This window comes from Vanessa atalanta, chromosome 30 (assembly GCF_905147765.1).
Source record: "Vanessa atalanta chromosome 30, ilVanAtal1.2, whole genome shotgun sequence".
NCBI lineage: Eukaryota > Metazoa > Arthropoda > Insecta > Lepidoptera > Nymphalidae > Vanessa > Vanessa atalanta.
The window spans coordinates 1,438,183-1,465,616 of NC_061900.1; the positions used below are offsets into that span (position 1 = coordinate 1,438,183).

At 36.9% G+C, this 27,434-nt stretch overlaps 1 protein-coding gene across 1 annotated transcript in view; it reads left to right on the forward strand.

Moving 5' to 3' along the window:
- The window catches only part of LOC125075384 (mucin-2-like), a 32,094-nt gene extending 10,304 nt beyond the window's left edge, over nucleotides 1-21,790 (forward strand). Inside the window, exons 7-34 of the mRNA XM_047687126.1 lie at nucleotides 1,001-1,048; nucleotides 1,501-1,596; nucleotides 2,445-2,492; nucleotides 3,390-3,485; nucleotides 4,128-4,178; nucleotides 4,663-4,758; nucleotides 5,588-5,635; nucleotides 7,175-7,270; nucleotides 8,617-8,664; nucleotides 8,998-9,093; nucleotides 9,419-9,562; nucleotides 9,680-9,778; nucleotides 10,064-10,111; nucleotides 10,736-10,876; nucleotides 12,073-12,117; nucleotides 13,135-13,182; nucleotides 14,171-14,218; nucleotides 14,966-15,013; nucleotides 16,527-17,622; nucleotides 17,809-17,932; nucleotides 17,996-18,438; nucleotides 18,625-18,748; nucleotides 18,812-19,189; nucleotides 19,502-19,564; nucleotides 19,628-19,937; nucleotides 20,127-20,606; nucleotides 20,670-21,203; nucleotides 21,508-21,790. Of these exons, the coding sequence (XP_047543082.1) occupies nucleotides 1,001-1,048; nucleotides 1,501-1,596; nucleotides 2,445-2,492; nucleotides 3,390-3,485; nucleotides 4,128-4,178; nucleotides 4,663-4,758; nucleotides 5,588-5,635; nucleotides 7,175-7,270; nucleotides 8,617-8,664; nucleotides 8,998-9,093; nucleotides 9,419-9,562; nucleotides 9,680-9,778; nucleotides 10,064-10,111; nucleotides 10,736-10,876; nucleotides 12,073-12,117; nucleotides 13,135-13,182; nucleotides 14,171-14,218; nucleotides 14,966-15,013; nucleotides 16,527-17,622; nucleotides 17,809-17,932; nucleotides 17,996-18,438; nucleotides 18,625-18,748; nucleotides 18,812-19,189; nucleotides 19,502-19,564; nucleotides 19,628-19,937; nucleotides 20,127-20,606; nucleotides 20,670-21,203; nucleotides 21,508-21,665 (5,054 nt within the window). The 3' untranslated portion in view covers nucleotides 21,666-21,790. The remainder of the gene's footprint in view (nucleotides 1-1,000; nucleotides 1,049-1,500; nucleotides 1,597-2,444; nucleotides 2,493-3,389; nucleotides 3,486-4,127; nucleotides 4,179-4,662; nucleotides 4,759-5,587; nucleotides 5,636-7,174; nucleotides 7,271-8,616; nucleotides 8,665-8,997; nucleotides 9,094-9,418; nucleotides 9,563-9,679; nucleotides 9,779-10,063; nucleotides 10,112-10,735; nucleotides 10,877-12,072; nucleotides 12,118-13,134; nucleotides 13,183-14,170; nucleotides 14,219-14,965; nucleotides 15,014-16,526; nucleotides 17,623-17,808; nucleotides 17,933-17,995; nucleotides 18,439-18,624; nucleotides 18,749-18,811; nucleotides 19,190-19,501; nucleotides 19,565-19,627; nucleotides 19,938-20,126; nucleotides 20,607-20,669; nucleotides 21,204-21,507) is intronic.
- Nucleotides 21,791-27,434: the final 5,644 nt, after the last annotated feature.

The window sequence follows — 27,434 nt, forward strand, 5'->3', positions numbered from 1 at the left end:
TTAAATATCGGTGTTGACATCCGATTTCAGACGTCGCTCTATCTTTGTTTAACTTAACATTGTACGATATGTGAGAAAGAGATGAAACGAATGTTTATATCGTAATCGGCTTAACACTCGCTTCATCCCTTTCTCACAGATGGGTTACTGTAAAGTTGAAGAGAGATAGGGCGAATATTTCATGAATTCAATGTTATCGTACTTTGAATGGTTTGACGTACCAAAACGATATTAATAGTTTTCTAGATGCGGTGAAATGCTTTGTCTAAGACTTTAAATTAGTTTCGATATATCGGACACATGTCTAACTTAAGCTTTACTAATTTCAAAGTAACAACTATATTTAATAAAGTTTTAAAAATTGTGGATTTCATTTCAAATCAATTTAACTAGCTGCGAGTCCCGACTTCCCTCGGGTGCATTTGTTTTTTTACGGAATAGTTTAGGAGACTATGATCTTTTTTTGCTCTCCCTGGAGGACGCATTAGGCGTTTCCCTCACGTAAAGAGAGGGGTATATGCTACTCTCAAGTGCCCAGGACAAATAGTACACCGGAATACCCACTAAAAAAATAGGGCCATCCCTCTCTGACTGTTCGAGGGACATCACAGATCGCTTTCGTATGCCACCATGACGCCCTTACGAGGCTAACCTATTCCAACCACAGGAGAAACGACAATTAATAAACTTCTTTCATATTAAATTGAGATGTTAATTGGATATCTTAAATAATTTATGGTCTCGTGTTATTCCAAATGGAGATCACCTTTAACACCATTAATTATATCGTTACGATCCCGTACTCCTGCAAGCTAAGCACCTGCTTCACTATCATTTAACTAGAGATGTCATATCTTTCGAAGAGTCCCCCTATATTAAAGGCGGCTCCAATGAACTCTGAAAAGAATAACTACATTATCAGATTCCCATATAACCTTGCTCCCGAAGACATTCCCCTACATTTTACATTATCATTTATTTATTTTCATTATTTTTTCAGATGAGACGATGGCAATAGCATACATAAAATCAGCCACTGGATTATCACGTAAGTACCTTTGCCCATAAATTTTAGTACTTAAAAAAAATTGTGACATATCATAAAATGTCGTTGGCCGCAGCTAACGAGTAGTTATTAGCTGTAGTAGTAAGTTTACCTGTTCAAGTCCGTCTGGGTAGATGCCATACAGCCATCCATATGCCATCACATATCCAACCTTCAAACAACAATACGTAGTATAGTTATGTTCTCGCTTAAAGATGAGTGTGCCAGTGTGATTACAGGCACAAAGAAATAATCTTAGTTTCCAAGGTCGGGGAAGTTGATTTATATTTCTTGCACCAATGTCATGGACATCAGAGTGCCATTTGCGAATGAATGGGTTTTTCAAATGAGAAATTTCTGGTTAGCAATGCTTATACGACCGTGCCACTCGAAGTCCCTAAACCGATTGGCCTTCCTCCTGAACTCTCTGTTAAAACATAGATTTTTTTTTACAGATAACAGTGAAGTTTACGAGTTTCTGCGAATGTGTGGAGGCTCTAGGGGAATCAAATATTCGATTCGCATCTTCAAGAAATTCCAAGGGAGATCAAGTGAGAAAAAATCATGGTTTCTCTAGCATGACTTTCTTTAGCATGTATCCATCTGTGAACTCAGGAAGGCGCGCCAATTAAAATTATCATGCATTAGTTAGAAGCTCGTACTTACCAGATGTCTTAGTGTGCGTGCGACAGTAAAGAGTAGGGTCGGCAAAATAATACTAATTAGATAATATTTTTTTAAGTGGAGTTCCTTCGTGATTATGCCGTAGAAGTTACAGAGTAAACAGAAACGAAAAGCGACTCTCCTTCAAAATTCTTTATTTAATTCTTAAGCCTAATAAATAAAAATGAGACATTGCTTGTCTTTGTCTGATTTTGACGATACTTTAGTAGTATTTTCAGCATATGGCAGAAAGTATGCTGATTTTATTTTTGATTTATGACTTACTATATAGACGTTTTATTTAGATTATTTTAGCCGTGTGCAGTCGGGATTGGTTAGCTAGTTAAGATATATATGATGACGTCTGATGATCGTGATGATAGATCAGCGACTCACCCGTCATCGGTAGGAGCTTCAGATACAGGGTTAATGGCGTACGTCTCATTCAACCACAAAGATGCAGTATGATAATTCTGCAATCACAAATTATAAAGTAGGTATATTACAACCATCAGAGTTGCGTAAACCTTTCCTTTTTGGAAGAACCGAACTGTTTCGCCTTCTATAATGAAATTGAGCATCCAACACACCGCTCTAATTGAATTAAAAATGTGACAGTTATCCCTTCAATGCCGATCACGTGACTCATTACGTTACAGCGTTTACGCTCCACAGATACAACAAAATCAACTGAGTTACTAATCATTCGTAATCGATGCCATATATTTCTTTACAGATATCGAAGACTACGTGACCCTAGTCAGATTATTAACAGGAGAAACGAGTAAGTAAAGATTTACTTATTAAAGGGATTTATCTTTGAATGTTACTTTGTTGTAGGGCCCGTCTGGTTAGGAACCACCCACTCATCAGATATTCTACCACCAAACAGCAGTACACAGTATTGTTGTGTTCCGGTTTAAAGGTTAAGTGAGCCAGTGTAACTACAGGCACAAGGGATGTAACATCATAGTTCCCAAGATAGGTGGCGCATTGGTGATGTAAGGAATGGTCAATATTTCTTACAACGCCATTGTCTACGGGCGGTGGTGATCACTTACCATCAGGTGGCCCATTTGCTCGTCCGCCTACCGATATCATAAATAATAATAATAACATTCCTAACGAAGTTCGTTTACGCGGCTTACAGTTACAGTAGATTGAACTGCCAGAAGTCGTCACATAATAAACTTATCACACGGTCTACCGTAAAACAGCAATGCTTAGTATGTTGTGTTCCGGTTTGAAATGTGAGTAAGCACGATACGGGACGTAACATTTAAGTTCAGATTGGTGACGCCTTTGTAATATGAGACTCTAGTAATATTTCTTACGGTATTAATGTTTATGGGCAGTGTTAAACGCTTACCATTAACCATCTATGTGTATGCTAGTCCGCCTCCATAGATGTCATTAAAACGAGAGAAATAAATTGACAAATTTTGAGAATAGTTAATTGAAACAATAACAAAAAAAATGTTGAAATAATATTAAGCATAGAATAGATAGATAAAGGGAGGGAACGGTCGCCCGGAGGAGGCACAGCACTTAACTGTGAGACGAGTAAAAGAACTTCGTTCCAAAAAAATTTTCGTTAATTTGTTTTTGGTTAATTCTGTCATAGCCGTATAAAACATATCAAAAGTCAGTTTAAAAAAAACGTTTTTTAATTAATTTGCAGATATATTCGCAGCGTTCAAAGTTATTAAGCAATTATCAGGACACAACAACATCGACGGCATATTCGAGATGTTGCAACGCATGTCAGGACGCAAAGGTAAGTTTAACTTTTGACGTTTGTGTAAAAAAAACATCAGAAAATAAAACGACTTGTAGTAACTAAGTGAGGAGAAATCCGAAACTCATCGCGGAACACGAACGTGGAATGTCAGAAAGTGATTTGCGAATGGCAATCAATTTACCGCTAATAGCACACATGTACAGCCTATAAATTTACCACTGCTAGGCTAAGGCCTCCCCTTCCTTTTGAGGAGAAGGTTAGGAGCATATTCAACCACGATCCGATGCAGGTTGGTGGATTCACATGTGGCAGAATTTCGTTGAAATTAAACACATGCAGATATTCCTCACGATGTTTTCCTTCACTGATTTTCACAGGGATCAATTTTAGGTCCTTTTTCTTTTTTGATATTTATAAATGAAGTTTAGACGTTGAAAGTATTAGTAATATTAATGCTAAACATAAATACTTTATATGGCTGTGTTTGAAGGGTGAGCGAGTAATAATCCTTTGGGAGCTGGTTGCGTGGAATGCAATAAATCTACTATTCAGTTTACCTGCAATGAACATCAACAGCCTTTTGTAACGTCTCCATTATATAATATATTATTTACGTATATTATTGTAATTATTTATAACGGAAAAATTACGTAAGTGACATTTTGTTTTTGTTTCTAGGACTATCTGACGTCATCGATTACTACGATCATGAAGTCGATCACGAGAAAGGTGAATTTTATTATAATATATATAAAACAATAATATTAGAATTATGTAGAAGCTAGTTATTCCGAATTTAGTGAGATAGTTTAACATTTGCACCATTGGAAAATGTGTCACAATTACTATTAAATTTTTTGAAAATTTTCAACACTTTTTGTGCATTTTTCTCAATTTTATTTCGGCAAAAAAACCCAAGTTTGGTGGCGCATTGGCGATGTAGGGAATGGTTAATATTTCTTGTAGCGCCAGTGTCTATGGGCGGTGGTGCCCACTTACCATCGGGTGGGCCCATATGCTCGTCCGCCAACCTATACCATAAAGATATCGTAAATAATTTCTATACTTTTTGGATTTTGAATCTTTAGGTATACTAGATAAGGATAATTTTTGCTCATTTATTTTGGTGCGTTTTCGCGCTTTAACGCAACAAATCACATAATGTTTTGAAAATGACTGTTATGTACTAAGGAGTTCATTTTCTTTAATTTAGGCTTGGATGGACTGAAGCGGCAAGTGTACCAGCTGACGGGTGGCTTGGGGCCATCTGAATTCCCAAGGGTTTACGAATGCTTAAACTCTGACACTGGTAAGACCATCACTATTACTAAACGCAAGTTTTATATATTGGTACAAGGGACGTGACATCTCAGTACCCAATATTAGTGGTCCGACAACAGCTTCGATAATCATTCAAACTCTCGACCAATGATATCGCATCAATTCAAGGTCAAATATTGTTTATTTGGCATTTGTCCTCTTGTGGTTTGAATAGACAATATTTATAATTATATAACCCTTAAAGTATTTTTATATATTACAGATTTAAAATAATACTATATTAATACATCTTTAGATGTTTGTGATACAATTACGGAAAAATATCTCGACATATTTTGAATAGAGATAACTTATAACCTAACTTCATCAGTATGCTACCTAAGACCTAAGGGCTTAGAAATTTAACGTGTCTTTTAGGGCACGATTTAGATCTAGAGGCCCTGTGGTAACATAGGAACTCTAACCCTTAATATTTCTTCAAATAATTTGAACAATTTTATTCAATGGGCTTTTCTAATAATTTCCTTAAGTTTCTGAACTAATTATTAATCCTTCTAACAAGAATAATTATGTACATATGTGATACTTACATAGAATAATGTCCTGAAATCTGTGTGTGTGCGCGGAGGATTTCAAAATGGACGTCAATCACTTTACACAACTGTATTAAACGCAAAGCTACCGGTTCGTAATGTAGATTCTACCGAGAAGAACCGACAAGAAACTCAGTACTCTTTTCCGACATTTGAAACACAGAGTAATGTCAGTTAAATGCAATTATATATATCTCACTTGAGATCTTAAAAGTAACGCCATTTTGAGTAATGCTGTCATTTGTTTTTTTTTTTTTTTTTCAGACTGGCAGGCGACTTTCAACGTTCTCATATCAGTAATGAGGAGCAGCAGTAGGTTTTAAAACGATTATTACTATTTGTTTTAATTTTTAACATATACAAGTATTTAATTTAAATTAATAATTTTAAATTAACATGGTTATTTTTATTACTAACAGTATTTAAAACGGGATATTTACCATGTTTTTTTTTTTTATCTGTTGGAGCTCGATATTTCGACATTATCTACGAATGTCTTTCTTTTCTTTGTGTTGAATGAGTCTCGTGAACAAGACATTCGTAGATAATGTCGAAATATCGAGCTCCAACAGATAAAAATAAAAAACATGGTAAATATCCCGTTTTAAATACTGTTAGTAAATTAATAATTGTTATGAATTTCTACCTAGACGTTAAAAAATGACCTAAAAATAATGACTTTAATTCCAAAATCTAATAATTTCAAGTTATTTTATTATTAATTAATTTTAAAAAGTAATAGCTACAAATTGCGCCATTACTTGGCTGAGATCTTCACCTTGAGGAAAAAGTTTTGAGTGATTTCGACCATGCTACACGCGTTGGTAGATACACGTGGCAGAATTTCATTGAATTATGAATTAAATAGACTGCACTCAATTTTGAATATAGTTGAATTAAAGACTACTTAGATATACAAGATAGTAAGACTTTGGACGAGTCTATCTAGGTAGGTAACTCTCACGTATCAGACATTCTACCGCCAAACAGCAATGTCTTGTTGTGTTCCGGTTTGAAGGCTGAATGAGCCCGCGTAAATACAGGCACAAGGGACATAACATCTTAGTTCCCAAAGATAATATATCTGATAGTCCCAAAGTCTATGAGAGATTGTGACTAGCCATAAGTTTGCTCCACCTACCTATATTTTAAGAAATAATAAAATATTTTAAAAAACGTACTAAAAACTACAAAAGAAAACCCTTTCATTTGATACCCATATAATGGGGGTGCATTACAAATAGCCTGTCCGCCATATTGGATTTAAGTCACGTGACTATTTTTTTCGTATTCCTGACAGCAAATCCTTTCATTTGATACCCATATCATGGGGGTGCATTTCAAATAGCCTGTCCGCCATCTTGGGGTGGCCGCCATATTGGATTTGTAATGACGTTTCTTAGCTAGTCATGTATTGTCATCGGAACTCAGAGCGTGTGCAAAATTTCATCCTAATCGAAGACCGGGAAGTGGGTTAAAAGATACCAAGATTTTCTTACATACATAGTTACAAGTAAAGTTAATATAAGCGTGATAAAAAGGGACGTGTTGTCGGGACATCCGGCTTGGAACGAAGTTGCTTTCGCTAAATATAATGTATTACATAACAGACAGTGAAATGAATTACCAACGTTTGAGAATAATTCAATGAAATCACGTGTGAATTAATACAATGACAACAATAAAACCGTATATAATAAGAAAGAGACAGAAAATGGGAAAGAGAGGGATATATGTCCTGAGCATAACGCTGTTTCATTACGTGACAATTTCTGTCAGTAAACTCTACTGTAAGCCGCGTAAAATAAATTCGTACCAAGAATAGTTTCTATTATATTAATTTATTTTCAGATATCGGTGAAGCCATTGTCGAATTCAATCGTTTGGTCGGAAAGAAGACGTTCTCTGAGTCAATCACGCTCATGAAGAAGTTCACTGGTCTTTCACGTACGTATTGGGGGTCGATTCTACAAACATATGTGTTATAAATGTTATGATACGTTCCCCGTCCGATTTCGAACCATCGTCATATGACAAAACTATAATAAGTCAAGCTACTCAGGCAAGGCATGTAACTCAGTAGTTAATCTTTTTCAACGTTTAAAATACAAAGTTATGTTAGTTACATACAACATATGTATACAGTGGACCCCCGGTAATCCGACGACAGTTTGCAGGGCAGTGTCGGACTATCGATATTGTCGGATTATAGAGTACCCTACTTCCTAAGAGTAAGACCCCTAAAAGTACGATTTTTTTTACAAAAGAGTACATTGTATACCGACAAATTACAAACCCATTGATGAGATTCTATATCTTATACTAATTATAAAGAAGTGATATCAATCACGTGCAGTCAAATTCAAACTAAGCATTCACCGCCGATTTAGTCAGGGCCCGGATTACCGGGAGTCCACTGTATAATACATCCTGCCTGGAAGTCAACAAGTATTTATCGAATAATTTGCTATTTTTCTTAACATATTTTTTACAAATGTTTTTTTTTAATTTACGAATGAATTTATGAATCTAAAATCTTAATTGACACTGACGGTCAATTCTACTTATTTATATCAGCAATGATACGATCCTGACTATATTTCGACCCAATGTCAACGTCGTTGCGAATTGACAATTTATTAGTAGAATTGCCCTGTTCTGTTACGAAATTGTTCGTACATTCTACCTTTGCCGCCGTGTAGCTGTAGGGATGATCGAAATTCACTTATACACAATCGTGAATTGTCAGAAAGTGATGTGAACGTGAAATAAATAGAGCCATCTATGGTTCTGTTTATTTTTATGTTTCGGGCGATGGTGATTACTTATCATCAGGTGGTCAAATGTCAGAACTAATAATATGTGTCGAGTGAACCTTTAGAATCTACATATATATATTGACGATATTTAATTGTTTTATGTTTTAATTGATGGTAGGGCTTTTTGTAAGTCTGGGTAGGTACCACCCACTCATCAGATATTCTACCGCCAAATAAAAGTACTTTGTATTGTTGTGTTACGGTTAGAAGAAACACCTCAGTTCCCAAGGTTGGTGGCATATTTCTTACAGCGCCTTGTCTATGGGCGGTGACCACTTACCATCAGGTGGCTTATATGCTTGTCCTCCATCAATGCCTTAAAAAATACATATATTTAAAAAAAAACTTACTAAATGTCATATATTTAATATAATTTGTATATTTTATACTGCGATGGGAATCTGGCAACGACAAACCGGCAAAGTTAAAATATTTGTATCTTTATAATCAAATATAATGTTTTTTTTTTAACAGATTTAAAATATGCGTTGGAAGAACTGCTTCAAGAATCAGCGAGAGTTAGTGAGTGGTTTTTCTATTTATTCAATAATATATAAATTGAAAAGTTCAATTAAGGAGAGTTTTTATGTCGTTTAATTTATATAAAGATATAACATACATAAAATATTAAAATTATCACCAAAAACATATGAGAACTATTCGATACGAATTCTACAGTCGCCATTTTGCCATTCTTTATTTAAAAAAGCCTTTAATAACTGACCAATAGAAGGAGCTGTATCTATTACATTATTATCATTAGTATTATTCATTTATATATCTCAAAATCTTTCTGGAATGTTCGACAGACATTCTATAGTGCGTTTATCAATTGTGACCAATTCTCATTTTCAGGCTTAAAGGTGATCGTTGAGAAGTTTTATCAACTATTCGGAAAGTCCGATCTGGAACACGTTCAGACGGAAATTCAACGCTTGTACCATCATGACAGTGAGTTCAATTTTGATTGCCTCGTTGGTCTATATATAAGGCTATATAAGCCAGGATACAAACGCCAAGTCGGAATGATAAAAAGCGATTGGGTTTGTAGGACGTGCATTGGTTCTCATGGGTACGCCTCGATGCTGAAAAAAATCATTAGTTTTCTATGTTGTCTTGGGTCTGCGTGTTTGTGGTGCCGTCGTTACTTCTGATTTTCCATAACACAAGTGCTTTAGCTACTTACATTGGGATCAGAGTAATGTTTGTGATGTTGTCCGATATTATATTATATTTATTTTATTTACTATTATAATTTCAATTGCTTTATTTTCAGATATAATTAAACTTCTTCAAACCGTTAATAGAATATTCAAGAAACGGGATCCTCTAATAATATTCGCAAGCTTGTTGGACATAACCCAGACTTCCAATTTGAGCGATTGTAGTGCTGTGATCACCGGGCTCACCTTCAGACAGTGTAAGTTAAGTTAGGCATACTATGGGTACTTATTTTTATCTGTCGTGTTGTTTTTATCGTTGATATAAATTTTGGTCCTTCGAGCCGGATTTCTTACACACATGATTTTTATTTCAGTGACAGCTTTGGAAGTTATAGAACAAATCCAAATAGAATCTAGAAGTAATGACGTATTGGATTTCCTGAGGAAATTATTGATTTGTACCGGAACTAAATGTGAGTTATTCAATTGAAAATATTTTAAGTTTTGTAATTTTCACTCAAATCCATACCAAGGAATTAATTGTTATCTATACTAGTAAATCAGAGTATGTTTTGTAATGCTTAACCTAAAAAATCTACTAAACCAATATACATAAAACTTATACCACAAGATTAAAAGATTACCGGAACATATTAAAAGCTGCACTTTGCGGTTTAATCCGCTTTAAATAAAGACTATTGTCGTGACAATCGTAACTTCACTGTTCTCGTTTATGTATTTTTTTATTATGTTTCCAGCTCTTCGTCTAGCTTGGAACAGCATCGTTGCGATCACGAAGAAAAATGGTAAGTTATTTGGTAGTCGTATTAAATGTGGACTTGTTTCTTTTTCATAATTCGTTACGCAAAACATATTATATTACGAATAAAACAATATTGGGCTCTTTACAAGCCAGTCTAGTGGCGTAGCTTTCGTAGGAAGAGGTGGAACAGTGCACCAAGGCCCCAGAGCTCAGAGGGCTCTCTAACATATGCAATGAAAAGAGCGGGTCAGCCAATTCACCAGCTCCTAAATCTAGAAAACCTCGACCCTGCTCACAAGTTTTTTTTCTATCTATAATTTTGAGGGAATATATCAATAAAAGTTAAAGACCTCACCTAGCTACGCCACTGGTAGTATCCCACTCATTTAGTAATACCCCGCTCATACTCTACCGTCAAACAGCAATGTATTATTGTATTTCGGCCTGATATCTGACTAAGAATAACTACAGGCACAAGGGACATAACGCCTTAGTTCTCAATGATGGTAGATTTCTCACTACGCTACAAACTTACTCCAGCAACGCTCATTGGTCAAAACAAATAACGCGCGTTTTTCCTGTTACACGCTTCCGTCCCCTTTTCACGAAACCACGCCTGCAGTAATTCCTTCTTAGGTAGCTTTGATGTAATTTATTTTTGTTGTAGACATCTTCGTTCTAATGGAAACAATTAAAACATACACGACCGTCGATATGATATATTTCTTCCAAACATTACGTCGTATTACAAACACGGCGAACATAAGTCTGGCTGTCGTGGAGATCCGGGAATTACTGGATGTTAAAGGTAAGATTTGAACAATTATTCTAGAAGATAATTTTAAGGTCTATATCATTATTACGAGTATTTATTGGGTTATTCTTATTGAGAGAAGATTCTTAATCTCTTTCTGACATTTTATTGAACTTCACCAGTGAGTGCTAGGTATGGAGCTTATTCCACCACGTTGCTTCAGCTGGGTTGGGGGTTACACATGTTAATTAATATTAAATACATGTAGGTTAATTAAGCCGAGATGGCCCAGTGGTTAGAACGCGTGCATCTTAACCGATGATTTCGGTTTCAAACCCAGGCAAGCACCACTGAATTTTCATGTGCTTAATTTGTGTTTAAAATTCATCTCGTGCTCGGCGATAAAGGAAAACAGCGTGAGGAAACCTGCATGAAACGAAATTCTGCAACACGTGTATTCCACCAACTCACATTCGAGCATGGAATATCCTTCTCCTTGAAGGGGGAGGAGGCCTTAGCCCAGCAGTGGGAAATTTACTAATGTAAAACATGTAGGTTTCCTCTTCCGATATACTAAAATGTTATATATGAGGAAGTAACTCTGTTTGTCAGTCTGTCGCCCGTTCACAGCCAAACCATAGAACCGAATCATGAATTCGGTATGGAGTATACTTGAACTCCAAGGACATAGATTACTTTTTATGTCTAACACCTGACAACCAACCCTTAAAAGCGAATTATACTGAAATTTTATACATGATAATCCATAATATTATCTATCATCTATCATCAGCTAGTGAAAGTCCCGTCAAAATCGGTCCAGCCGTTCCAGATATTAGCCGGAACAAACAGACAGACAGATCGACAAAAATTATAAAAAATGTTACTTCGGTAATATGTACCGTGTATACATACATATGTATTTAGTAAAAAGCGGTTATTTTAATATTACTTATGAGTATATGTATTCTCTTACAAGCGACTTATGTCTTTTTGAGAATAAATGTCTATAAACCTAAATCTGCTCTATCCGCGCGAAATTTCTAAAACACAATCTTCCAAGCCCCGTTTTATCCCCCTAGGGATGGAGTTTCGTTAAATACGTTCTTAGCGGATGTCTACACCCTATAAGGAACCTAACTGCCAATTTGGTGTTACAGTTTCGGATTTTTCGTGATTAACCAGTGCGTGATATTTCGCTTTTATATATTAAGTATATATAGATAACATATTATACTCTTGTTTTACAGGTTTCTTTGAATGGATCGACATAATTTATAAAACCGTGCGAATGGGTAAGTCAGTTTCAACATAATATTCGAAATTAAAGAGATTTCATATTAAAAGACAAAGTCCAAGGTCGAATTTGATTGTGACGTGTCCAATGTAACGTTTGTTTGAAACGTTTGCCTATAATGTTATTAGTACTACCAACCTAAAAACAAATATCCAAAGCCTTCGACGTTCGCAATGTCACCGAAATTTAAATTCAAATGTCACCTTATTTTTTGGACACAGCAGTATATTAAGAGCGTAAGACGATTTTTGTCCCAGTGACTATGGGACGATGGCTGCACATAAAAAATCGGCTATGGTCTCATTTTGAAGAGCTCCAGTCGAATAATAAAGAGATTTACTAAATTACTAAATTGTTACGATTTAACAAAGAATTAATTTTGGAGAGCGGAAAATAGTTGCAAGCGATACAAACCGGTACAAATCAAATCAAATCAAACGAATAACGTAAACAAAATTAAAGAATATTGTTATTGTTCAAGATCAAATGACATTATGCCAAATGATCATTTAGTTTATCATTTCGTCAATAGATGGCGTTAGATGTATTTTACATCGCGCTATCGAAATGTTTTTTCTAAAGTACAATACAATTTTTGTAATTTCATAAAGTTCGATCAATTACACTATCTGACCAGCAGTTCATACTCGGTGGTTTTATTTAGAAGTTTCACAGTACCAATACTACCGGGTATTATCCCTAACAGTTATCGAGAAACTCCAATTGTAACCGAACTAATTTATACTATTGACATTACAAATTTCATTTAAAAAAGTTTTCATCATTTTACGGTACGCCACTCCAAAGTCACAGGTCCGATTCCCGGCCGAGTCGATGTAGAAAAAGTTCATTAGTTTTCTATGTTGTCTTGGGTCTGGGAGTTTGTGGTACCGTCGTTACTTCTGATTTTCCATAACACAAGTGCTTTAGCTACTTATATTGGGATCAGAGTAATGTGTATGACGTTAAAAAAAATAATTGTTATGATCGTATTAATTGTTCTCAATTATTTCAGACTTCATCAAATTCCTTGAAACCTTCACGACTTTGAGCCCCAAGTTTTGTAAGTATAATGACATTTTAAATTATTATCCATTGTAATTAGATTAAATTTGTTTGTTTGTACGTTTGAAACAAATTTTCACTGGAAAACTTATATGGTACAAATAATATTTATCGTTTCATAGTATAAAACAAAGACGCCCAACGACGTCTGTCCCTATGTATGCTTAGATCTTTAAAAGTACACTGCAGATTTTGATGCGGTTTTTTTAATAGATTGATTCAAGAGGAAGGTTTATATGTATAATACATGCACAAAATTGTAGAGTAACACTGATAGTTTTAGAGGTTTCTGAAGTGATGCCGTATACAAACTTTGGATGAACCCTACGAGATAGATAAAAATAATGTACTACAGTATTGTACACCTTAAAAAGGTCTTCAAAAGTCCGCGATGGTATATGTCTATCTCTTAGGGATAGCCCACAACAATCATTTTTTGTCCTTTACTGTTTACGAGAAATAATGGCTTATTTTCGAAGCGATTTTAAGCGAACAATAATACAGCATTCGTACTTATCCAATTAAGTACCTTAAATACATTGTGCATTTAATATAGATCAATATGTCCTTTTACAGCGTGTAATTTAAATAAATATTTCCGAAGATATTACAGATTTAAAATGCAGGGTAATTGCGGTTTGTATTGTCTAATGTCTGAAAAACTGTGACCGTTGTAAGACATTCTGTAGTATATTTAGTATCAGTATTGCACCCGTGCGAAGCCGGGGCCGGTCGCTAGTCAATATTGAGAAAAGTGTATTAATGTTAATTTAAGGCTATTAATAAAAAAACTATTTTAAATTACACCGAAGAAGTAGAACTTATTTTCGGTACTAAAATGTATCTCGCGAGATTGTAAACTATTGACCGTTTGAGTTTACGATCTCCCGAGATAGATAATCCAACGGTATTAACAATTTTATGTATATACATATGTATTAATAGTAAATTTATTTACAATACTCATGCGTTTTTATCTGTTTCAGTGTTGGAAGATTCGATAACAATAATCGTTCGATTCACTGACGAGGAAGGTGAGTCATTTGACTGTTAATCGTTAATTATTTTAACGTACATAGAAAATCATGACAATTAGATTAAATAATTTGTTTAGAGCAAGGATGTTTTGGAACTCCGTATCCGTAACCGTAAATATATAGCGATAAAAAAATATTTAGCCCGTCTGGGTAGGTACCACACACTCATCAGATATTCTAACGCCAAACAGCAGTACTCAGTATTGTTGTGTTCCGGTTTGAAGGGTGAGTGAGCCCGTATAACCACAGGCACAAGGGACGTAACAAGTTAGTTCCCAAGGTTAGTGGCGCATTGGTGATGTAAGGAATGGTTAATATTTCTTACAACGCCATTGTCTATGGGCGTTGGTGACCACTTACCATCAGGTGGCCAATTTGTTCGTCCACCTCCCGATACCATAAAAAAAAACTGCAGGCTGGAACGAAGTTGCTTTCGAATTATATTATGTATTCAATAACAGACAGACGGAAATAAATTAACAACAATAATGACTTTTCCTAACGTGACGTTTACTGTCAGTTCACTGTACTGGAAGCCGCGTAAAAGAACTTCGTTTCAAAAAATAAACTGAAAACGTTCAAAATTGTCAATTCTAGTTGAAATAAACTGTCCAGAACATTTGTCTACGGTAAATAGTTTATTGTAAGAGTTAAGACCTTAGACACAAACGATAATGTCAGAAATATTTTGATTTTTCTTTGGCAATTTTATTGAATGGTGTTTCATAAGTTTTTTTTTTCCAGATCCGATTAAAGCCATTGGTAAATTACGAGTGGCTACCGAAGAAAGTGGTAAATACAATCTGCACTTAATAATAGATCTTAAATGAATGAAGTTAAGGTTCAGCGATAATTTGATATCATAAGTTTTATGATGTTTCAAACTTTATGTTTTCTTAAGATTTTTGGCATGATCTATGTACTCTATTCTAAGTTATTTTTATATTTTCTTTGAGAAGGTTAAGAGCTTCAAGGCTGTATGGTGGAAACGCGTGTAGATGTTCCTTGAAACTCGACACATGCAGGTTTCCTTGCAATGTTTTTCTTCATCAGGCACATGATTAAACACATGAAAATTCAGATTCAATCGTTGTATCCACTAAGCCTTCGGCTTTTATAACGCCACAGGCCTTCGTAAGGTCTTTGCCGTCAACAAATTTGCAAGGTGATAACTCTTAATTTCACCAAGCTTTGATACAAGCCTTACTAGAACCCACGCAGGGTTAGATTTTGCGACTGAAGTTTAAGCCAGATCCATACAAGCGACAGAGTCACATTTTTATGGACATTATTTTCACTAAATATTGTTGATTATTAGTGTATTTTCACTAAATATTGTTGGTTATTAGTAATTCGACGTATTCCCGTTAGGAGATAATAGCGGTAACTATTTGCGATAATTTTAACCCCCATATGCAAAAGTGAACCACTTTTGAGTTATCACGGTTTTTAGATTTTTTCAAAATAAGTCAAAAATGCAACTTCAAAAATGTATTTTATAAAAAGTATCAATTAAAATCTATTTTTTTCTTCTGATTTATAAAAAAGAATAAACACTGGTTATTCGTCAATATTAAAACAATAATTATCGGTCCAAATTTAAAAACGCGAGACGGAAAAAGATAGTACATCAATATTTTTTTTATTTCAGAACTTAAATTCGCTCTTTGAATGTCTCGCAAATAGGTTACATACCTAACCAATGCAAGATTATTCGCGTCGGTTTCCTTACCACCGGCTACCCGATGTATCAGTTTATAATACGCAAATCCGGGAAACTGGTAGTGTTCAGAGACGACAAGTTAAGGTCGGAAGACTCCTAGTCCATGTTGTTAATTACTGAGAAGATAAGAATTTATCGATGAACCTTTCAAACCATATCGACAAACACCTTTGCCGCACGACTCTCTACAGTGCATAATGCAGGATTCCATCCTAACCTTTATATTCCGCGCATATGGGGGTTAAAATTATAGCAAATAGTTAACCCTATCACCTCCTAATGGGAATACGTCGAATTACCAATAACCCTGTATAAATCATGCCATAATTTTTTTATTATTATAATTGGGTCTGTATGGGGAAAATAATATTTTGAGGTGATCTTGAGTAAAATACTAAAGGGTATTTTTGGTGTAGCATGACAAAACACTTTTGATAAAATATGACATATTAATTTTTAACATTCTTTCGTTAATGAATTATTCAATTGTTACTTTTATGGAACCTTTAACAGACCTCTAACGACATGTTCCTAATTTGAATCATGAAATTAAACTAAATATTGCAATATTTTATTTTTCAGATATGGTCAAAGCAATAGAATTTGTTAGAAGCAAGAGACAGAAGCACAGCATAGTAACGCCAACATCACAAGTTCCGCAAACAGCTAATACGCCATCAGCTCCTGTAGTGACACCCTTGTTGAAGCCATTGGTTCTTCCGAAAAATCAACTAGACGTACTTAAATCAGTTGTTACAAATGAGAATACTTTTTTCAATATAAAAGAAAGCAGTCAAACTGTTTTTAATAAACAAACAACTAATACCGTTGCTACTGGAGAAGAATTATATACTGGTCAGCAGCCAGTTTCTCCATCTACAAACGTTGGCACAGAATCGTCTAGCGAGCAACCAGCTCCCATCTCTGGTTATAATCAATCTCCTGTACAACAACCAGATTCTCCAACTTCACTCGTTGACCAACCATCACCTAATGAGCAGCCAACTCCCATTACTGGTGATGATCAATCTACTCCCGGGGCCAAGCCATCGCCTAGTGAACAACCAGCTCCCATTACTGGTGATGATCAACCTGCTCCCGGGGACAAACCATCGCCTAGTGAACAACCAGCTACCATTACTGGTGATGATCAACCTGCTCCCGGGAACAAGCCATCGCCTAGTGAACAACCAGCTACCATTACTGGTGATGATCAACCTGCTCCCGGGGACAAGCCATCGCCTAGTGAACAACCAGCTACCATTACTGGTGATGATCAACCTGCTCCCGGGGACAAGCCATTACCTAGTGAACAACCAGCTCCCATTACGGGTGATGATCAATCTACTCCCGGGGCCAAGCCATTGCCTAGTGAACAACCAGCTACCATTACTGGTGATGATCAACCTGCTCCCGGGGACAAACCATCGCCTAGTGAACAACCAGCTCCCATTACGGGTGATGATCAATCTACTCCCGGGGCCAAGCCATTGCCTAGTGAACAACCAGCTACCATTACTGGTGATGATCAACCTGCTCCCGGGGACAAGCCATTACCTAGTGAACAACCAGCACCCATTACTGGTGATGATCAATCTACTCCCGGGGACAAGCCATCGCCTAGTGAGCAACCAGCTACCATTACTAGTGATGATCAACCTACTCTTGGGGACAAGCCATTGGTACTTCCGAAAAAACAACTAGACGTACAGAAATCCGTCGTTACGAATAAGAACACTTTTTTCAGTAAAAAAGAAAGCAGTCAAACTGTTTTTAATGAACAAACAACTAATACCGTTGTTACTGGGGAAGAATTATATACTGGCCAGCAGCCAGTTTCTCCATCTACAATCGTTGGCACGCAATCGCCTAGTGAACAACCAGCTACAATTACTGGTGATGATCAACCAGCTCCCGGGGACAAGCCATCGCCTAGTGAACAACCAGCTACAATAAGTGGTGATGTTCAACCTGCTCCCGGGGACAAGGCATCGCCTATTGAACAACCAGCTCCCATTACTGGTGAAGATCAATCTACTCCCGGAGCCAAGCCATCGCCTAGTGAACAACCAGCTACCATTAATGGTGATGATCAACCTGCTCCCGGGGACAAACCATCGCCTAGTGAACAACCAGCTCCCATTACGGGTGATGATCAATCTACTCCCGGGGCCAAGCCATTGCCTAGTGAACAACCAGCTACCATTACTGGTGATGATCAACCTGCTCCCGGGGACAAACCATCGCCTAGTGAACAACCAGCTCCCATTACGGGTGATGATCAATCTACTCCCGGGGCCAAGCCATTGCCTAGTGAACAACCAGCTACCATTACTGGTGATGATCAACCTGCTCCCGGGGACAAGCCATTACCTAGTGAACAACCAGCACCCATTACTGGTGATGATCAATCTACTCCCGGGGACAAGCCATCGCCTAGTGAGCAACCAGCTACCATTACTAGTGATGATCAACCTACTCTTGGGGACAAGCCATTGGTACTTCCGAAAAAACAACTAGACGTACAGAAATCCGTCGTTACGAATAAGAACACTTTTTTCAGTAAAAAAGAAAGCAGTCAAACTGTTTTTAATGAACAAACAACTAATACCGTTGTTACTGGGGAAGAATTATATACTGGCCAGCAGCCAGTTTCTCCATCTACAATCGTTGGCACGCAATCGCCTAGTGAACAACCAGCTACAATTACTGGTGATGATCAACCAGCTCCCGGGGACAAGCCATCGCCTAGTGAACAACCAGCTACAATAAGTGGTGATGTTCAACCTGCTCCCGGGGACAAGGCATCGCCTATTGAACAACCAGCTCCCATTACTGGTGAAGATCAATCTACTCCCGGAGCCAAGCCATCGCCTAGTGAACAACCAGCTACCATTAATGGTGATGATCAACCTGCTCCCGGGGACAAGCCATCGCCTAGTGAGCAACCAGCTACCATTAACGGTGATGATCAATCTACTCCTGGAGACAAGCCGTCGCCTAGTGAGCAACCGACTACCATTACTGGTGGTGAACAGCCTACTCCCGTGGACAAGCCATCGCCTAGTGAGCAACCAGCTACCATTACCGGTGATGATAAATCTTCTCCCGAGGGCAAGCCATCGCGTAGCGAGCAACCGGCTACCACTACTGGTGATAATCAACCTACTCCCGGGAACAAGCCATCGCCTAGTGAACAACCAGCTACCATTACTGGTGATGATCAACCTGCTCCCGGGGACAAGGCATCGTCTAATGAACAACCAGCTCCCATTACTGGTGATGATCAACCTACTCCCGTGGACAAGCCATTGGTACTTCCGAAAAAACAACTAGACGTACAGAAATCCGTCGTTACGAATAAGAACACTTTTTTCAGTAAAAAAGAAAGCAGTCAAACTGTTTTTAATGAACAAACAACTAATACCGTTGTTACTGGGGAAGAATTATATACTGGCCAGCAGCCAGTTTTTCCATCTACAATCGTTGGCACGCAATCGCCTAGTGAACAACCAGCTACAATTACTGGTAATGATCAACCTGCTCCCGGGGACAAGCCATCGCCTAGTGAACAACCAGCTACAATAAGTGGTGATGTTCAACCTGCTCCCGGGGACAAGGCATCGCCTATTGAACAACCAGCTCCCATTACTGGTGAAGATCAATCTACTCCCGGAGCCAAGCCATCGCCTAGTGAACAACCAGCTACCATTAATGGTGATGATCAACCTGCTCCCGGGGACAAGCCGTCGCCTATTGAACAACCAGCTCCCATTACTGGTGAAGATCAATCTACTCCCGGGGACAAGCCATCGCCTAGTGAGCAACCAGCTACCATTAACGGTGATGATCAATCTACTCCTGGAGACAAGCCGTCGCCTAGTGAGCAACCGACTACCATTACTGGTGGTGAACAGCCTACTCCCGTGGACAAGCCATCGCCTAGTGAGCAACCAGCTACCATTACCGGTGATGATAAATCTTTTCCCGAGGGCAAGCCATCGCGTAGCGAGCAACCGGCTACCAATACTGGTGATAATCAACCTACTCCCGGGAACAAGCCATCGCCTAGTGAACAACCAGCTACCATTACTGGTGATGATCAACCTGCTCCCGGGGACAAGCCATTACCTAGTGAACAACTAGCTCCCATTACTGGTGATGATCAATCTACTCCCGGAGACAAGCCATCGCCTAGTGAGCAACCAGCTACAATAAGTGGTGATGATCAACCTGCTCCCGGGGACAAGCCATCGCCTAGTGAACAACCGGCTACCATCACTAGTGATGAACAATCTTCTCCCGGAGCCAAGCCATCGCCTAGTGAACAACCAGCTACCATTAATGGTGATGATCAACCTGCTCCCGGGGACAAGCCATCGCCTAGTGAGCAACCAGCTACCATTAATGGTGATGATCAATCTACTCCTGGAGACAAGCCATCGCCTAGTGAGCAACCGGCTACAATAAGCGGTGATGATAAATCTACTCCCGGGGACAAGCCATCGCCTAGTGAGCAACCGACTACCATTACTGGTGGTGAACAGCCTACTCCCGTGGACAAGCCATCGCCTAGTGAGCAACCAGCTACCATTACCGGTGATGATAAATCTTCTCCCGAGGGCAAGCCATCGCGTAGCGAGCAACCGGCTACCACTACTGGTGATAATCAACCTCCTCCGGGGAACAAGCCATCACCTAGTGAACAACCAGCTTCAATAGGTGGTGATGATAAATCTACTCCCGGGGCCAAGCCATCGCCTAGTGAGCAACCAGCTACCATTACTGGTGATGAGCAACCTGCTCCCGGGGACAAGACATCGCCTAGTGAGCAACCAGCTACAATAAGTGGTGATGATAAATCTACTCCCGGGGACAAGCCATCGTCTAGTGAGCAACCAGCTACCATTACGGGTGATGAGCAACCTGCTCCCGGGGACAAGCCATCGCCTAGTGAGCAACCAGCTACCATTACGGGTGATGAACAACCTGCTCCCGGGGACAAGCCATTGCCTAGTGAGCAACCAGCTACCATTACTGGTGATAATCAATCTGCTCCTGGTGGCGAGCCATCGCCTAGTGAGCAGCCAGCTGTACCTGCTGATGAAAAATCTCCTGACCATTTTGTTATTCGAACTGACACCATAACTACGTCCTCAAACTCACAATCTATAGAAGAACAGGAGGCCAATCCATCGGGATCTGGTCCACAGCCTTTAGCTCCTGGCTCACAAAACAGCGTGACTTTTTCAAACAGAGGTTAGATATTTGAGGGTGACATTACAATTGTCATTTATTCTTTCACATACAAGTAAGTCTTAACAGAGAAAGAGAGAGAGAGAGGGAGAGATGTATCTCTTGCGCCCAATTGGTGGTTAGCTGACACTATCCCCCATAGACTTTGGCAGTGTTAGAAATAGTAAACATCTCTTACATAGACAATTCACTGCCAATCTTGGGAACTAAGATGTTATGTCACTTGGAGCTGTCACTTTAAAGTTTAAACCTTGCAAAAATCCAAAATATTCAATTTTCAAATTTGTTTTTTTTTTTTTTTTCACAGATAAATTGCGCGCTCTTCAAGTGAACATGAATTTGAAATTGTTGATTCTGCCAGAAGGTCCGAGAAACAGTAAGAATTGTTACTGCACGTGCGATAGTCAAAACGCGCCTAAACTGATACCTCTAAAAGAATTGCCTAATGAAATCACCGGTGCATGAAAAAACTTACCGACTTCTTAATAAAAAAGTATGAATTTTATACTATTTAAATGTTTTAATCAAAATATTTGTTTATTAGAAATATGAATAAACGTATTCGGCGGATTTATAAATATAACTGAGCTTTTACTTGACTGCAGTTTTATTTTACTTCACGAAATGACAGCTAATGTTTAGTCCGTTCACAGTTATTTTAAATCTGGCTATTAAGTTGGCTAACTTGTGCAGTGTTGCTATAACTAGTTTCTAAAATTCCTTTGTATAAAATTAGGAAATCGTGATAGATGAGGGAACATTTGGCGGTAGTGGCAGAATGATATGAAGCTACCTAACCTGAGCCAAATGGAGAATTATATTTTTAACCCTCATACAGTGGTGGTCATAACTTACATAATTCGGTGCAAACGGTGGTAGTAGCTAGAGCAGATAGGCTCGTAGAAGGATATACACGTGACGTGACGTATCATACATATAATTATATCTGTACCAATACCTTCTATAGTCATAAACATATTATTGTAACTATATAATTGTTTTTTGGTAATAAATAAAAACAAGGTACGGATTGGTCAAAGCTTTTATTTAGAATAAGAATTTTCGTTCTTTCTCGGTGAAGAGATTTTTCGAGACGTGGAAGCAGCAATTTCACCTTTAGTAATGGTGTTGATGGTTTTCTCAGACGAAGCTGAAATTGAAAAAGCCTTAATTATAAAACTTACAAAATTTAATTTATACTTACACATAATGGTACCGTTCACTATTAAATTAACGATTTCATTTGTGCGCGCTTAATCAATTGCGCTCAAGTGTGTGCCGTGGATGGAAGGTGAATAATACCATGACCATGATTGGTACAAATCTATTCATTTGTAAAAATTGTTATTTTATGTAATAATCATTACATAAAATTACAATTATGTTAATATATATAAATATCTTAAATTATAACATTTCACTAAAGTAGAGAATAATTCTTCAACATACGGGAATTGTTTAATAGCAGGTAACATTACTTTACATACCTGTCAATGCCGCTACCCGTTGACGGACGGAACGGAATTACAGGACCTTTACTAGCTTTTTCCTTTCACAAAATTCACGCACAGCTAGCACGATCTTTCTTCCACTAGTTTGAATTATTTTTTTCATGATTAAATGTTAATAATCACTGAATTTATCATATAACTCGAGGAGCTCTGAATATAGATGTCAGAGGTAAAATAACTGTGAACGGACTGTACAACAAGGGGTACAGAAATAATAGCCATGACACGCCATGTTATAAGATAAAGAAATCAGTATTGCCAACTTAAAGGGTATTATTATACTGCATCAAAAGTATTGATATTGTTTTAATATGTTTTATTTTTAATCGCTGAATATTTAATTTCAATTCCAATTAATCACAGAATACCTTTATTTATTTGTTTAATTTATGATTCTCCAACAAAAGATAGACACTAAATATATGTTCTTAAAATTAAGCAATATAAGGGTTAGATGTGTACTCTTTCAATTAAAGGAGACCACAGCACGCACTATTAAGCAAAAAATATTTAAATTCAATTAAGAAAAAGTAATACTATATACCAGTAAAAAACAAATATAAATTAGAAACTCAAAGTTAAGAATAAGTTTATGATACACTATTTGAATTTGGACAAGCTGTAATGATGAGTATCAAGGTCATTTTTATTTCTAGAAAATATGTTATATTGTCGACAGAGCCTTGGAACAGCAAAACGTTGTGCCCTATAGAGCCTATTCCAATGGAAGTAGGAAAAAAGATAAACAAACCTTAGATTTACGTATTTCATGCGATTTGCTAATAACTCGGCTATATCGTGCACTACTAAGAGTTTATGATTAATATATCTTTATTTATAATACAACACTATTGCATTTAACCACAATTTTCACTTTAATTTTACTTCCTAAAATACCGATAACATTTTCGTCGACGTTCAAAACGCCATTTTGTTGCAAATTCATAGTGAAAATCCTTTTTTTTTTTTTTGCATAATAGTAGTAGACTCTCTGTTAACCTATAATCTAAAACAACGCAGTAATAAATAATTAGATAAACATAAATGATTGTTAAGACAAAATACAAGAACAAACAGAAAAATATTTACAACTTAATTTTATTGCGCTCAATATATTTACATAAAAATTTACAAAATGGACTGAAACACAAACATTAACAAACATTGAACATTAATAGGGTGAGGGACTTTAAGAAGGAGAACGTCATATACGGGATGGAGGAGTTTGGGGTTAGTCGGCAGATAGTTGTGGTGACGCAACGATTAGCTTGTCTGTGAAGAGAAAACCAAGGTCGCCTGGAATATATGGTTGTAGAGATGCGTAGAATCTACCTTTAGATTTTGATGAAACTTTCCAAACAGAGTTCCAGGATTTATCCAGATGAGTTTTCGCTGGAGCACACAAGTCCTGAGTTTAATTTTTAAATTGATCTAGAGAGCCAGTTGTTAAAGCAATAGTGAAAATCATAGATTAATCAAACTCTTGACCAATGATATCGCGTCAATTTGCTGTCAAATGTTGTTTATTTGGCTTTTGTCCTGTTATGATTGGAATAGAGTATACGTTCGATTGGAATGTAGTAATATTAAATAGGGTGCAGGCGGTAAGCATCACAGAGCTATCGGTTAGAAATAAAACGAAATTATCACTTATTATTTTGTTTATTCACGATACAAATACAAAACGTGTATTTTTTAACTGTTTCAATGTTAAGTTAATTTGTTTATAATTATTCAAATATAATCATTGAGTTTTATTTAATATAAACAGTAGGTATATTATTTATATATATTTATATTTAATTTTTATTAAAGAAGATTTCATAGGTGTGTCTAGTAATTTATCATTTTTATTAAAAACTATCATTTCCAGAAAAAAAAATTTTTTTAAATGGCAATTTATAGCAGATGTTCGTAACCAAAGTGCGTTCATCTATATATACTGTATACAAGTGTATCTGATTTTAATATTAAAATAACCACATTAAATAAATAAATAAAATTTGTCTGTTTGTTCCGGCTAATCTCTGGAACGGCTGGACCGATTTCGACGGGACTTTCACTGGCAGATAGCTGTTGTATAAATAAGGAGTGACTTAGGCTACAACCATCACTTTTTTATTAAATTCAAACGCGAACGAAGTCGCGGGCACAGCTAATTATCATATGAAATTCCAATATTTTTTTATAGACATGAGACAGTTATTTCTTTTTAAATAGTAAGTATTCGACATTTTAGGGAATTACAAATATTCCTATTGACCACTCTCGTTATCTTGAAACTTGTTTTAGTGTGTGCGCGACAATAGCTCAAGGGGTCAGGATCGAATCTTCTTTTTTATGATGGTTGGCGGACGAGCAAATGGGTCACCTGATGGTAAGTGGTCACCACCGCCCATAGAAAATGTCGTAGTAAGAAACATTAACTATTCCTTACATCACTTACGTCCCTTGTGCCTGTAGTTACACTGGCTCACTCACCCGTCAAACCGAAACACGACAATACTGAGTACTGCTGTTTGGCGGTAGAATATCTGATGAGTGCGTGGTACCTATCCAGACGGGCTTGCGCAAAGCCCTACCACCAAGTGAATCTGACTTTAACATTGCAAAGCGGACCGTAAATTATTGCGCTATTGACACTTTAGTTATTAAGCCGTGTTTAAACGTGAATTATACCTAATATTTATTTTTATCAGGATTTTCAAAGAGGACTTGGATTCATCTAAAGCGTCCTGACAACATAAAATAAATAAAAACACAATTAATAAAAATGTACATACATTATACACTTCTTTTTATTTAAAATAACATTATTAGATGTAGTTTATAAAATAGGTTGGACTGTTCCCTTCCTAAGCGTAAATACATTTACTCATAATTCCTAAAGTAAAACAGTCCAAGCGCAGGACCAACGGTTTTACGTGCTATCCGAGGCAGAAGGGTATATACTACCTTCGAAACTCCGTGCTGTTACTGAGATGTTTTTTATAGAAAAACCCAATGATCTGGGGTTTGAATGCAGAACCTCTTGTTCTACGTATATCTAGACACTGGACCAACGAGATAGTATCTCCTGTATTGTATATTTAAAAAGTATAAATAACTAAAAAAAATTAAAAAGCCCGCCATAATTTTTATTTATTTATTTAAACAATACAGTTATTTTACAAAAATAAAAATGTATTAAAAAAAACAATTAACACAGATTTAAAATACATAAATCACGCAACAAATATATTATAAAACAAAAAATAATTAATTTTCCGAAATGCAGTCAGTAGTTTTAAATATACATTTTATTCTTGTTTCTTGGAAAAGGTATTGCACTAAACAGCCTCAACAATAATTATTTAATTTTGACGGAATCTCGTATAAAAGCAAAAATTTTGTAAACGTTTTGTAAATGTTTAAAGGAAAATAAACAAAATCATCTTTAAAAGAAACGTTTTATCATTCAATATATTAAATGCAAATTTTGTCAAGCAATATTTTTTTTAACGGCAACACTTTTTAACTTATTTTGTACGTCTAGATATTGTTGAAACCTTTAGAGCGATGCATTCCTCTGACTTCGTCAGCGTCCTAAGAACTCTGAACTCAGGCACCCAACATTTTGTTTCAGTATTTTAACCTAGTGATTCTGTAGAGGCCATTAGAACCAAAAAGTCCAAAAAACAAGACCTTGATGTCCCGGTGATAGTGCAGAGGCCAAATAACTTCAGTCAACAGTAAAGCTAAATTTAACGAGCTCGACAATTACATATTTCGACAATAAGTCGCAACATTCAAAGTTCAAACTCTCTCATAGCTAACAAAATAGCCAATATAGCCTTAAAGCTGCGTTCACACTTCACACGTTCAACGAAACATTCATAGCCACTGAACGGACGAGTGACGGTTTTTGGGAAATTCCCAAGGATGAAGGTGATTGTTTTTCTATCTCGTTTTTGTTGTGTACTGGATAAACGATAATTCATAATACAAAAGATGTCGGATCGGTCAAGAGGCATTTTCCATGTATTCACAAGATTGAAATTCGCGGTGTGCGTCATGCTCGCACTGGCTGGCGTGTTGTAATGCGTGATTGTTTAGTCCGCAGAACCGTCCTGGGTTACTTTTCGGACTTTCCAGGACTGCATTACCAATAGGTAATCGGAATACCTACTTGTAGCATGTCCATTACGACATCGTTACGACCCATCGACAAGGCGTCTATACGTATACGGTGTACAATGGCTACGTCATAACTCCCTCTCAAAGTCAACGGTGTCCTAAGCCAAGGTCCAGCCTCACTACACCATTAGGACGTAAGTAATTAACCCCTTAATTGGATTCCAGACATCTGACTTAAGTTAAATCTCTCGATTCAGTGATGATGACGTCATCGGGCCGTAAAAAACCTGATGAACTAAGATACAAAATTTTTCCTCATATTTAAACCATACGATCATTGATTATTTTAACGCTGTGTGTTGTTCTTGTAATGCTATTTATTAACAGTTCATATTAATATATGTTTTTAGCAGCCTGTAAATTTCCCACTGCTGGGCTCAGGCCTGCTCTGCTTTTGAGGAGAATGTTTGGAGCATATTCCAATGCGGGTTGGTGGAATACACATGTGGCAGAATTTCGTTGAAATTAGACACATGCAGGTTTCCTCACGATGTTTTCCATCACCGTCGAGTACGAGATGAATTATGAACACAAATTAAGCACATGA